This window comes from Meles meles, chromosome 2 (assembly GCF_922984935.1).
Source record: "Meles meles chromosome 2, mMelMel3.1 paternal haplotype, whole genome shotgun sequence".
NCBI lineage: Eukaryota > Metazoa > Chordata > Mammalia > Carnivora > Mustelidae > Meles > Meles meles.
This window is the reverse complement of record NC_060067.1, coordinates 27,664,997-27,679,672: the sequence shown is the minus strand read 5'-3', so window position 1 is coordinate 27,679,672 and position 14,676 is coordinate 27,664,997. Positions and strand designations below refer to the sequence as shown.

General features: G+C 41.9%; 1 protein-coding gene across 2 annotated transcripts in view; it reads left to right on the top strand.

Annotated features, from left to right (window-relative positions):
- The window catches only part of CWH43 (cell wall biogenesis 43 C-terminal homolog), a 55,174-nt gene that overhangs the window by 14,485 nt on the left and 26,013 nt on the right, over positions 1-14,676 (top strand). For both annotated transcript variants that reach the window (XM_045997577.1, XM_045997576.1), the window contains exons 7-9: positions 849-1,106; positions 4,085-4,207; positions 9,225-9,304. In XM_045997577.1, coding sequence (XP_045853533.1) covers positions 849-1,106; positions 4,085-4,207; positions 9,225-9,304 — 461 coding nt within the window. The remainder of the gene's footprint in view (positions 1-848; positions 1,107-4,084; positions 4,208-9,224; positions 9,305-14,676) is intronic.

Below are 14,676 nucleotides of genomic sequence, written 5' to 3'. Positions count from 1 at the left end.
TGAACCATCTGTAGAATGTCACATTGGACAGAAAGGTGTTACCCTGAGGGATCCCAGTGGGGTACGGTAAGACCCTGACCTGCTGTCTCAGAACTGATGTCCCAGGAACTGGGAGAAATGTTATGCGGTCAGATTGGGCTCAGCACACTAGCAGACGTTTATGAATCACCTGCAGTGCGCCTAGCAGATGGCGTAGCCCTCGACACCCACTAGGCTGTCCGGTCGTGAATGGACCGATAGCAGAATTGCTAACGCCGTGACCCACGCATCCCATCTCGGTCCCATCTTCTTTGGCGCACGTGTGCTTGGGAAAGCCCACTTACATATTGCAGGGCAAGCGGCGGCATTTAAGCGGATGGGAAGTCCGTTAGAAAGTTCCTTAACAAAGATATCCTAGAAACCGTGCTGACTTGCCATGTTTCCTAATGTTCTGGATCTGGATGGCTAAATTAAATGGACAAATTTTTGGTATTACAGATTATTTCAGGGTGTTTGTTTGTTTTGCTATCAGGATCGTAACACAACCTAAAAATGCCTTTTTCTCTCCTCCTACGCCTCCTGAAAAAATAGCTCTGGACTGAGAATTACTAGACTCACCTTCTGCCTCCAGGTTTGCAAGGAACGAGCCGTGTGACCTTGAGGGAATCATGTTAACTGTGCGAGACGCCTGTTGCTCGTCAGTCTGCCGGCTGGGCCAGTATGCCCTCGAGGTCCCTTCGGGATCTGAACAGCTGTGTATCAGTCATCCTGGGACCCCATTCTTTCTTCTTCTTTTTTTTTTTTTTAGAAAATGGAAGAGACTCTTCTGCCTTTTTGACTGATTCTTTTCCTCTCTCTGTCACCAACAGGAGCAGCGTCAGCTGCGGGCCTCCTGTACCTGCCCACGGGGGCAGCCGCTGTTTCTGGCTGTGTGCTGGCTGTCTTCACAGCGTCCGTATGGCCTCATGTGCTTGGACACCTTCTTAGCTCAGGGACGAGCCCTGGGAAAGCCATGACCACTGCCATGATATTTTATCTTCTAGAGATATTTTTCTGTGCGTGGTGCACGGCTTTTAAATTTGTCCCAGGAGGTGTCTATGCTAGAGAGAGATCTGATGTGCTTTTGGGTGAGTATATTTGAAAGGTCTGGATTAGAGTAACTACTTGAAAATACCCTTCAGGCTGACTAGGATTTAGCATTTTATGTGCCTGGTGGAGCTAACTAGGATGATCTTACTTTTTTTTAAAATTCAAATAGAGTCTCTTGATGAAAATGAAACAACTGGAAGAATGTCTAAATTACTACTTAAAAGATTTAATTCATCAGTGAGTTTCAGTAATACTTTTTTTAAAACTATTTGACCTTTTTTTTCTTTTTTTAAAAAAATTTAACACATAATGTATTATTTGCTTCAGGGGTCCGGGTCTGTGATTCATCAGTCTTACACAATTCACAGCACTCAACATAGCACATACCCTCCCCCGTGTCCATCACCCAGCCACCCCCCTCCCTCCTCTGACACCCCCCAGCAAACCTCAGTTTGTTTCCTGAGATTAAGAGTCTCTATGGTTTGTCTCCCTCCCTAGTCCCTTCTTGTTTTCAGTAATACTTATTATGGCAAAGGCCTTTTAGCCAAATTTAATCCATAGTAGAATATAAAGAAATACTATGCAACAGTTGTATTATAAGCTATGTCAGGAAAAGTTATGATCACGGTGCGCTCCTTGCTCTTTTGGTGTTGGCTCGTAAATATAAAAAGGAATTGTGATTTTTTTTTTGTGGTTCCCCCAAATCTTATCTGTGATTTTTCTTTAAGGATTCTATTTATTTATTTGACAGAGAGAGAGAGAGAGCACAAGCAGGGGGAGCGGCAGGCAGAGGGAGACGTAGACTCCCTGCCAAGCAGGGAGCCCAATGTGGGACTCGATCCCAGGATCTTGGGATCATGACCTGAGCCGAAGGCAGAGGCTTAACCAACTGAGCTACCCAGGTTTCCTTATCTATGATTTTTATTTACCATATTTTTTTGCCAATAAAATATATCTTACATGCATGAATCTTAGTATGAATGATAAATTCCCAAATCATAGAATATTTTCCATTTCAGTGGTTAAAAACTATGTACCAAAATGAAAATTTCATAAACTTCGCTCAGTTGAATATTTCAAAAATCACCTTCCGGCAAGAATGAAACTACTGACGAATACAGACATATACAAATCAAATGTCGCCTATCATTTTAGTTTGAGTAAAACATGTCAAATGCTTCCAGGATAAAAATTGTGAAAAATCGAGGAGACAGAACATGTCCGTAGGGGATTCAGTCCTTGTTTGTTAACAAATGCATTTTCCCATTTGTTCATTTATTCATTAAAAACATTACTGGACACCTGCATGTGCCAGGCACAATGCCAGACGCCAGGAATGGAAGGGACACAGAGTCTGTGCTGTCAGCGTCGTGGGGACAACACCATACAGAAAAGTAGGCAAATACGGAATTACAGTTGGGGTGAGTGCTACAATTCCACCTGTAGCTCCCCCTTGGGCCCTCGGTATTTTTCCAACAACTGTACATTTTCGCACAAACTTCTCTACATCCTGAGCTAGGCATCTGGCAGGAAAGGCTGATTTGGAAGCTTTTTTTTCTTTGAATTATATGAAATGTGTAAAAACAACTGAGAATTTGCTATTTCTGGTAAACCCCCAGGCTCTCATCCGCTTAGAGTCATACATTGCTGCATTTCCTCTGCAGTAATTTTGGCTTTGCAAACTGTGTATTTCTTCTGGTTTCTTTCAGGTGTGTGTACTCTGTCCTGCTCTGTCTTCTTGTCCAATGCCCTGCTTTTTTCTTATTCCAGCTTGCTTAGGGGTCTGCCATGTGGAGAAAACGAACAAAGTAAGAGCCATCCTAAGCATAAGTTCATTTCTTTAGAATGTTATGAATGACGTGCTTTTTCAGTTTTCTTCTCGCTATTTATGGGGCTGTAGAGATGGCTTTATTATAGCTGTATACAATGAAACTTTTTTTTTTTTTTTTTAGTAAGAGTGACATATTGATAAGGCCACAAAAACTAAGGCAGGTTGGTAATGTTCAGCATAGCTTTTTTTTTTTTTTAAGATTTTATTTTATTTATTTGACACAGACAGAGAGATCACAAGTAGGCAGAGAGGTAGGCAGAGAGAGAAGGAGAAGCAGGCTCCCTGCTGAGCAGAGAGCCCGATGTGGGGTTTGATCCCAGGACCCTGAGATCATGACCTGAGCTGAAGGCAGAGGCTTAACCCACTGAGCCACCCAGGTGACCCCAGCACAGCTTTTTATAGAATTAAAGAAAATCTGTATTAAATCGGAAACTAGGAATGCATTTACTGTCAAGCTTACCCTGCCATTTTCTGCAAGTTGCATATAATTTTTTTTTGCCAGCCTGCCACCTAAGTTTAACTTCTATTTGACATTTCCTCATTGAGATACTGTTCAGTCATACCTCTGTTTCCATTCTCATTGTATGACTTGAGAAGGATGTAAACTTTACATACAAGTTACATCATAATGCATCCAAACGGAGCTCCACTTCCTTGGCCCGCTCTAACGGGCTCAGCGGGGGTTCTCAGATGTCTGCTCTGTGAGGACAGACACCCCAGGCCAGAATTACTGTCACAAACACGGCCAGATTCAGAATCTACCTATCTTCCTCTTGTGCTCCGCAGCCTGGTGCATTTGAGATCTTTTCAGTGCTGAAAACTCAGTCCCCCAAAGCAGTTCAAAAGGCTCCTTTCCCTTGTACTCCATCCTCCCCTGCAAAATCAGCAGCAAAGCACGCTATTACCAACCTAACGGGGAAACCCTCAGGAAATGGAAAGACATTCCTCATCGAGAACAGGCTGGAGTCTTCTCATTTAAAGCAGGGTTCCCAGAGCCCTCGCTCATTTCTTAGGATCAATCCCAATGATCAAAAGCGCTACTAGAATAATTGCTTAGGTACTGAGATAAATGAAGCCGGTTACTGAAGGGTACGTCCACTGAAATGCAATCTAGGCTCCTCGAATTTACCACGGGGAGGATTTCTGGTTTAAAATGTAATATGTTCTTGCTTTCTCTTTTAACAGGGACAGTGATGCTAATTATTGGCCTGAGTATGCTATTTGGTCCAAAGAAAAGCCTCGACTTTCTTCAAGCCAAAAATAGTCCTAAAGCACTTTTCAGAAAGAGTGAAAAATACATGAAACTCTGTAAGTTTTGCTTGCTTTCTTTTAAAGCACTCGATTATAACAACATTTTCAAACATATATGAAATTAAAGAGTATAATGAACCCTCCAGTACCCTTCGCCCGGTTCCAAAGATTACTGACATTTTGCCAGTGTGGTCAACAGCTGTCTTCTTACTGGTTTTGGCGACATGCTTTGAAGCACATCTCCGACGGCCTCTCGTCTCAACCACAAATGCGCTGCATTAATTTCGTTTCACTTCTCATGTAGATAAGATCATTTCACAGGTAGAATTTCCCAAATGCTTTGTTCTTACGAGAACTATTTCTATTTCAGACTATTTTTTTCATTTCTTGTTCTCCTTTTTGGGGGAGCTTAAATATGGTGACCTTCAGACTATTGATGAACTAGAAATTCAGAAGTGAAGTGAGTTTGTCATTTGGTCTAATTTCAAATGAGCTGGATTAAGTAAAAATGTTTATTGCAAGGACAACGTTTGCAGATAGTGTATTGGGATACAGAGCACTCCGTAACTACACAGCACTATGCAGGATACGAAGACGTGTAAAAACAGGTCTCCATCCTCCGTGACTTGATATTTTTATAAAGATGACAAAATATTATAGTGTAAAGAGAAAACAATAAAGCTAAATAAAATTGTAATATATTTCTAAAAGATGTCACAAAGCAGCAAAACCATTATATAAACACTTTACATATGTTCCATCATAAATTATAAAGATTATATTACAACTTTGGGGATATTTTTAAAATTTACAGTTTTGTATTGTGTGTTCTTATGTTTTCAGTATGTCTTTCTTTTTTTTTTTTTTAAGTATGTCTCTTAAAACTAAGACTTGGTAGGTTTTGTTTGTTTTTGATTCTGACAGTCTTTGTCTTTATTGTTGCTGTTGTTGTTATGAGTAGCAGTAGTAGAATTAAGAACCAGAACTCTCTAGGTCACTCATCAGATTGAGGCATTTGGAACCATTTATTTATGAAGTTGTTTAGACAGTTCTGTGTAATTTTTTTTAAAACAGACTTTATTTCTTAGAATCACTTTTGGTTTGACCAGAAAGTACAGTGGTCCTCTGGCCCCACATACAGAAGCCCTGTCTCACTATCAGTAACCCCTGATAAACCCCGGGTTTATTATTACATTTTAATTAATATTAATTATTAATAATAATATTATTTAATTATTATAATTAATTATTCAATTAATTATTTATTACATTTTTAATTATTACTAATTTTTAAATATTTGTTTATTTATTTATTTATTTAGAGAGGGCATGAGCAGAAGGGACAGAGATAGAGAGAGAGAATCTCAAGCAGACTCTGCACTTTGCACAGAGCCTGGCGCTGGGCTAGATTTCACAACACTGAGATCATGACCTGAGCTGAAACCAAGAGTTGGATGCTTAACGAACTGAGCCACCCAGGCACTTCTATTAGTACACTTATTATATATAATAATATATAATTATATATTATAATTAATATACATTGATGTCATCACTAACATGCAGAGTCCGTGGTTTACTTTAGGGCTCGCTCTTACTGTCGTACATGCTGTGGGTTTGGACAGACATGTAATAGTCAGTTGCCATCATTATAGTGTCCTACAGAATGATTTTGCTGCCTTAAAAATCCTCAGTCCTCTGCCTGTCCAACCTTCCCTGCCTCTACCAATGGCAACCACTATCTTTGTCTTTTAAAAAAATGAATAGGTTTTATTTTTCAGAGCAATTTTAGACTCACAGATGTGTTGAACACGAAGTATGGGGTTCCCTCTCATACACCCCGTCACACTGCTCCTCCACAGGGACAGTTTTGCTGTCCCCACTTTCCATCATTATTGACATCTCGCGTTAGTGTGGTACATGTGTTATAACTGATGAGCCAGTCTTGACACATTATTATTAAGTCAAGTCCCTAGTTTAGTGTCGAGTTCACTGTTTTTGTTGTATGTTCTGTGGGTTTTGACAAACGTCTAGTGGCATCTCTCCACCATTACGGTACCATCATACAGAACATTTTTGTTACCTTAAACATCCCCTGTGCTTTACCTGTTCATCCTTCTGTCTTCCTCCAAACCCTGGCGACTACTGAATCTTTTCACAGTCTCCACTGTTTTGCCTGATCTGGACCATCAGTCTCGTCTTTCAGCTTGAAAATGTATTCTAGTTTTGTTGTGATTTCTCATCGTCATTATTTACTTCTGTCCTCTTTGCTTTTGCTTTTTCTACTTTCTCCAGGTATATTTCTCCCTCTTCTTCCTCTTGCTTTCTTTTGCATTGATTCGGTTTTCTTTTTTCTTTTTTTCTTATCCCCTCCTTCCCACTCCTCTTTCTAGTTTGGAAATTATACCTTCAAGTTCCATTGTTTAGTAGTTGTTTTTGTTGTTGTTGTTTTCATTTTTTTCTGTTTTGTTTTTCTTCTCTCAGCGCATTAAAGATACTATTCTATTATCTGGCTCCAGTTCTTGCCGCTAAGCCGTCAGCTGTCATGTGATCTCTGCTCCTTTGGAGATCATCTGCCTTTTTTCTCTGGCAGCTCTTAGGATTTCTCTTTGTTTTGGTGTTCTGGAGTTTCACTGTGATATATTTGAATGTGATTTCTGCCTCGCCCCATCCATCTCCCCCCCCCACCGTCCCCCCATCTTGCTCGTTAGTGTTTGGGCTTTCTGAATCTGAAGAGTCATGTCTTTTATCGCCTCTGGAAAATTCTCAGTTTTATTTCTGCAAATATCGCCACTTTCTCATTATTTCCCTTCTTCCTTTTTGACTATAGCTGGATTGTATTGGATTTTTTTAGTATCGTCTCTGTGTCCCTTCACCTCTTTCATAGTTTCCACCTTTTTTTTTTTTTTTAAGATTTTATCCACTTATTCGACAGAGAGAGATCACAAGTAGTCAGAGAGGCAGGCAGAGAGAGAGGGGGGAAGCAGGCTCCCCGCTGAGCAGAGAGCCCGATGTGGGGCATGATCCCAAGACTCTGAGACCATGACCTGAGCCAAAGGCAGAGGCTTAACCCACTGAGCCACCCAGGTGCCCCTACCTTTTTTTTTTTTTTTTAAAGATTTTATTTATTTAACAGAGAAGAGACAGTGAGACAGGGAACACAAGCAGGAGTGGGAGAGGAAAAAGCAGGCTTCCCACTGAGCAGGGAGCCCGATTCGGGGCTCAATCCCCATATCATGGGATCATGACCTGAGCTGAAGGCAGAGGCTTAACGACTGAGCCACCCAGGTGCCACTCCACCTTTGTTTTTAAGCTGTCCCTTGCACTAATTCTCTATTCAGCTTTGTCTACTGCTACCTTTCTTGTCCACTGAGTTTCTAATCTCAATGATTCTATTTACTACATAATTTTATTTTTAGAAGTCTGTTTTCTTTCTTCACACAATTTCCTAATCATTAATTTAATCTCCTGTTTCTTAGTTGAATACTCTGTTGAATACCCTCTTTTATTTTTTGACACGTTAAGCACATCTATTTTGTGTTCTGATTCTAAAAGCTGCAATATCTGAAGTATTTGTGAATTTGATTCTACAGAGTTTTTTTTTTCCCCTGCTAGTTTCTGCTCATGGAGACTTGTTTTCTTACATATTATTTATTGTATATATTTATGGTTCTTGGAACATTTTCAGGGAAGATCCCTTAAAACCTGAGCTTCAGAGACGCCTGGGAGGCTCAGCTGGTTAAGCGTCTGCCTTCGGCTCAGGTTATGATCTCAGAGTCCTGGGATCGAGTCCTGTGTCGGGCTCCCTGCTCAGCAGTGAGTCTGCTTCTCCCTCTTCCTCTCGTGCTGTGATCTCTCTTGTTCTTGCTGTCTCTCAAAAAAAAAAAAAACAAACCCAGAACAAATGTGATTTGCAAGTGTGGGTAATGCATACATATCACACATGAAAAGTAATCCAGGAATTAGACATTTCTCCTTTGCATAAAATCCTTGACTAATAGACTTAATATTTCATAAAATTATTATTTTTCACTCAATATAATTAACATACAGTGTTGTATTGGTTTCGGGTTTACAGTATAAGGATTCAACAACTCTATCCATTATTCAGTGCTCAACACAAGAGCATTCTTAATCCCCATCACCTGTTTCATTCACCCCCCCCCCACCTCCCCTCTGGTAACCCTCAGTCTGTTCTTCTATAGTTAAGGGCCTGTTTTTTTGTTTCTCTCTTTTTTCTGTGTTCATTTGTTTTGTTAAATTGCACATATGAGTGAAGTCATGTAGTATTTGTTTTTCTCTTTTTTTAAAAAAATATTTTATTGATTTATTTAACAGAGAGAGACAGAGAGATCACAAGTGGGCAGAGAGCCAGGCAGAGAGGGGGAAGCAGGCTCCCCGCTGAGCAGAGAGCCTGATGCGGGACTCGATCCCAGGACCCTGAGATCATGACCTGAGCTGGAGGCAGAGGCTTAACCCACTGAGCCACCCAGGTGCCCCTGTCTTTCTCTTATTTCACTTAGCATTATTCCCTCTACATCCATCCATGTCATTGCAAATGGTGAGATTTCATTCTTTTTTTGACTCAGTTATATTCCGTTGTGAATAGACATACATCTCCTTTATTCATTCATCTTTGCAAGCTGGTGCAGCCACTATGGAAAACAGTATGGGAATTCTTCAAAAAATTAAAAATAGGATCACCTGGGTGGTTCAGTCAGTTAAGTGGCTGCCTTCAGCTTGGGTCATGATCCCAGGGTCCTGGGTTCGAGCCCGTCCTAGGGCTCCCTGTTCTGCGGGGAGCCTGGTTCTCCCTCTCCTACTCCCCCTACTTCTGTCCCTCTCTTGCTGTCTCTCTCTCTCTGTCAGATAAATAAAATCTTAAAAAAAAAAATAAAAACAGAACCACCATGTGATCCAGTAATTCCTTCTCTGGGTATTTACTCAAAGAAAATGAAAACATGAATTTGAAAAGCTCTATGCACCCTTATGTTTATTACAGCATTATTTACAAAATATTTTTAAAAAGATAAACCTTGTTTCTTTTAAACAATTATTTCTTCTTTCTGTTTAGTTTTGTGGCTGCTTGTTGGTGTGGGGCTATTGGGATTAGGACTACGGCATAAAACCTATGAAAGGAAATTGGGCAGAGGGGTAAGTAATGAAAACTTTTGATACAGAACTTTTTATGGTATGAATGCATATACATACATATATTTGTACACTTTTCATTATGCCTGAATTGTAGATCTGCATCTCATGAGTTCAGGGCCCTGTAAACCATCTCTTGAAGCCTTAGGTCATAGGCTGATAATATAATAGAATTATTTCATGAAGTTGGGTTCTTGGGATAGACCCATTTATTAAAGGCAAGGTGCTAATAATTTTGTTGAATGAAATTACATTTTCCATATTCCATATATATTCCATATTTCCATATTCCATGATTTAACATATCTAAACTATGAAATAAAGAACTATTTTATAATGGGCTTTTTTGTACTGTTTGGCAGATACTGTTGAAGGCAACAATATGAGAGTCTGATTTTAAAACGATCTTATAGATAATTCTTGAATTTGAAAATTTTGGGTAGCTTGTATATTGATGGGTCATGGAAGTTTTCTGGTCTTTTCCCTCTTGCTGTCTACAGTTTTAAATGCTTTCTGGTCCCTTTCTCTTCTAGATAGGGGGGCAGGAGGAAGGCTAAGTTGCGGTGTTGTACTTTCTCTCTGCTCTTGGGAAGCCTGATGTGTTTCGGCATAACACAGTTAAAGTTACAGTTTTGGCTAAATCAGAATTTGAGGGTTAACTCTGAGTTTTAGTATTCTGTATTACCAGGCATATTTTTTTCATATAAATGAAAAGTTATACTGAAGAGAGAGACCAGGCTTCTCTCATTTACCTTTGTGATTCCAGCACCTCACAAAGTGCTTGGCCTGCATTCAGAACTCAGTAGCTGTTTCCTTTTGTCTGTCTTTCTTTTTTTCTTTTTTTCGGTAGCTATTTCTTAATAAGTAAGTGATTCATTATATGGCCTCTCTCTTTTGTCCCTTAATTGTTAGTTGTCATTATTGCAACATAATGTCAGAAGACCCCTAATGTCAGCCAGGGACCCTTTTTAAAAGGAGTTATTCATTTCAGTTGGATTTAATACCTGTTCTTTTCATTCATTCACTCATTCATTCATTCATTTGGTAAACACTTCCTGAATGTCTCTTGTGTGCCTGGTTCCAGGGAAATAGGAGTAAACAGGTTGGACCAGACCCCTACCCTCATGGAGCCTATATTCTGGTAGGGGAGAAAGATGGTATTCCGGAGAGCAAATAAAGACCATCACGTTAGCTCAGGACGCTCGGAAGCAGATAGGATTATGGAGTAGAGAGGAACAGGGTCTGGGTGGTTAGAGAAGGCTGCTCTGAGGATGTGATGAGATTTGAGTCGAGACTTAGTCACAGAGCCAGGGGAAGAAGATTTGGGCAGAGGGCACGCGTGTACAGGGCTGAGGGGAAAGAAGGCGTGGTGTGTCTGAGGCCCACCAGGGTGGCTGATGTGGCTGGAACTTGTGAGTAAGGGGAAGAGTGGCAGAAGATGAGGAAAGAGAGGCCGGGCTGGGCCCTATCATAGCGGGCCTCCTGGAGCACAGTGATGAGGCATCTTCATTTACTTTTTCCTGCAGTGGAAGCCACTGGAGTATTTTGAGCAGGAACATGAAGAAACTTGATATATATGTGTGTATACACACACACACATTTTGTTCGTGCAGAATGGATTGTCGAGTAGAAGCAGGGAGAGAAGTTATTAGGCTTTTTCAGTTGTTCAGGCGAGAGACCGCGGGAGTTTGGAGAGAAACGGAGAGACTTAGAACACACAGTTGACCCTTGGACGGCACGAATTTGAACTGCACCAATAGACTTACATGCAGGGTTTTTTTCAGTGAGTGTGTTGGAACCTTTTTTGGAGATTGTATCAATTGGAAAAAACTTGTAGGCAAAACACACTACCTAGAAATAATGAAAAATTTCAGAAAAAGTTGTGTTATGAATGCATAAAATAGCTACTGGTCTATTTTGTCATTTACTAATAAAGGATACACAAATTTGGGGCACCTGGGTGGCTCAGTGGATTAAGCCTCTGCCTTCAGCTCATGTCATGATCTCAGGGTCCTGGGATCAAGCCTCGCATCGGGCTCTCTGCTCAGCAGGGAGCCTGCTTCCCCCCCACCGCCTGCTTCTCTGCCTATTATGTGATCTCTGTCCGTCAAATAAATAAATAAAATCTTTAAAAAAAAAAGGATACACAAATTTATTAGAAAAAAGTAAAAAGTATCAAAACTTGCATACACAAACCCAGACCTTGCATGGCACCTTTTGTAGGGGAGAGAAAGGTAAACAAACACAAAGGCGCACTATTAAATCCTAACGGCACAGAATTAGCTGTGGTACATACTGCGCAACCACAACAATTTCATAGCCACCTCCTGCTGCCACCGCAGTGGGCCGAAGTGTTGTATCAGCTTAAAACACGGTGTGATGCTAATTTCCAGGTGAGCAGTTCGTCTCTCTAGTAAATGTCTTATCACGGTAAAGTGATCTCTTGGGGCACCTGGGTGGCTCAGGCAGTTCAGCGTCCGACTCTAGATTTCAGCTCAGGTAACGGCCTCAGAATCGTGGGATCGAGCCCTGTATCAGGCTCAGACAGAAGCTGCTTGTCCCTCTTGCTCTACTCCTCCCCCTGCACTCTCTCTCTTGCTGTCTCTCAAATAAATAAATAAATACATAAAATCTTAAAAAAAAAAAGGTGATCTCTTGTGGTTCTCCCATGTTTTTGACTGTAAAACAATACCATAGACCTTGAATAACACCATGGGACTCATACAAAGTGTCACTAGCGATGTTAGAAGGGCTCCCAAGAAGCAGAGGACGGTCATGACAAGGGAACGTTGAATTGCCGGATATCCTACAGATCGGGGTCTGCAGCTGCGTTCACCAGCATCTTGCGAGACATGAAGCCAGTGTACGGGCCACTGCAAAAGAAGAAAAGGGAATTCAGGGGCGAAACCGCGGAAGTTTGGATGGGTGCGGTGGGCGGTGGAATCGGAGAGAAGCGGATAGACCACACAGTGTGTATCACAGCCACACCGGCAGGCCACGGAAACCTTGCACTTTTGGCAAAATACCTTTTTATCTCATATTGAAAATGCAACTTCTGTGTGGGGGCAGGTTTGCTGTAAGAAAGTCACCCCTCTGGACTAAGGTGACTCGAGAGAAAGTGAACAACAAAGCAAAAGGAAGGTGAAAGATCTAAAGCTGGAGAATTTAATTGTAGAAAGGTTTGGCTTAGAAAAATGTCAAGACAACAGGGGAAGCCGCTTCTCCCAGCAAGAGGCAGCAGATATGTTCGCAGCCACGATTCAGGGAGTCACTGAGGAGAAAGGATGTCTGCCTGAACAGGTTTTTGATGCAGGTGAAGGTGCCCTATTGTGGGGGAAAAAATGCCACAAAGGACATCTGTCAGTATGGAAAAGAAGCGAGCACCAGGATTTAAGACAGGAAGGGCTGTGCTAACTCCCCTCTTTTGTGCACATGCAGCTGGGCTTAGTCGAGGGCTCTCTTTATCCCTAAAGCTGCTCATGCTGAGCCTTGAAGGGAAAAGATAAACCCCAGCTACCAGTCTTCTGATTGTACAACGAGGAGGCCTGGGCGCGGAGAGCCCTTTTTCGGGATTGGTCCCATCGATGCTTGGTTCCCGAAGTCAGAAAGTACCTTGCCAGTAAGGACAGCCTTTTATAGTTCTGTTGATAGGAGACGATGCCCCGGCCACGCAGGACCCCATGAGTTCAGCACCGAAGCCACTGAGGAGGTCTGCTTGCCCCCACGCACGTCTCTGACTCAGAGATCAGGGAGTCATACGGCCCTTTCACGCCCGTCACACACAGCGGTCTGTGAACGATTGTCGGCGCGGTGGAGGAGGACCTGTGGTACGACGTCGTGGAAGTCTGGAAGAATTACACCACCGAAGAGGCCATTGTTTAGCAACAGCCCTGAAAGCCATCGAGCTCAGGACAATACATTCCCACTGGAGGATACTGTGTCCAGATGTCGTTCGTGACTTCGCAGGATTTGTGACAGCGCCGGTCGAGGGAGTCATGAAAGGGACTGTGGGTAACGGCAAAAATGGCAGAGGCTGAAGGGTGTCAAGATACGAATCGTGGAGAAACTCAAGAGCTGACAGGCAGCACTCCAGAGGAACGCGCAGGAGACGGCCCGATGGAGACGGGTGCTTCTGCACCCGTGCCAGGCGGTGAGAAAGATCTGGAAGCAGCAGCGACAGAAAACAGACCGACATGAGCCAGTCTGGCAGAAGGGGGTCTGATTATGCAAGATGGCTTTTGATTTCTTTGACGACAGGCATCCTTCGATGACAAGGGCACTGACCCTAAAGCAGACGGTGGAAGAAGGACCGGACCACACAGAAACATTTTTAGAGAACTGGAAAAGCAAGAAAGCCAGACAAAAAGACAAGATATTTCCAGAAAGTTACACCGAGTGGGCCTGCCTCTCCTTCCTTCTCCTCCACCTCTGGCTCCCCTGAGACGGCAAGAGGACCCGGTTCTCTTCCTCCTCCTCCTCCTCAGCCTACTCGACGTGAAGACAAGGAGGATGAAGACCTTCTGGTGCTCTACTTTCACTTCAGTGATTGAAAATAATCATCACGCTGTACACTTAATAAATCTGTTGTGCGTGTGTGTGTCTTTGTGTGACAATCTGACACCTGGACGGCAAGAACTGTATGAGACCTTCGAGCTCGCCGTCGGCGTTGTCGCCCAAGTATTCATCACGTAGAATGGTGTGTACAAGACTCACATGGAAGTGGACAGCCTGTCCTTATGTAGGGAGCAGGTGAGTCTATCTAATGTAAAATTAATAACATCTTCATTTTCCTACTGTTCTGTAACTCTGCTTTCAAAGAATTATATTACTCTACAGCATGCCTCTTTCCCTTTCTCTCTCTCCTAATTGGAGAAACTATGTATCAATCTATCATTGCAGGGAAGTGTGTTTTTTTTTAAGTGGAACAGTGTTTTCAATACCACATTATAATTATGACTGTAATACTGTGCGCTATAAAAATTTTACAACGACTCATTCATCAGCGTATAGGCTAGGCTACCGTGAAGCAATCATATCGATTACACTAGGTTACCATAAAGCAAACATTGCTGCTTCCTCATTCTCAGTGCATGAACTGTTAGAGCTGAAAGCAAATATGAAGTTGTTTTTCACATTAGCTTTTCATTTTTGACATCTACTCTTAGTAATACGTGTACCGTCTGCAGTGATACAGGGACTGATACACGATTCATACTATAAACAGACGATGTAAACTTACCGTATCAATAACCAGAGTACAGGACTGTAAATTGTGTTCTCCCTTCCCTATGATGTTCTTCATAACATTTTCTTTTCTCTAGCTTACTTTATGGTAAGAATACAGTATATAATGTACAAAATATGTGTTACTCTCC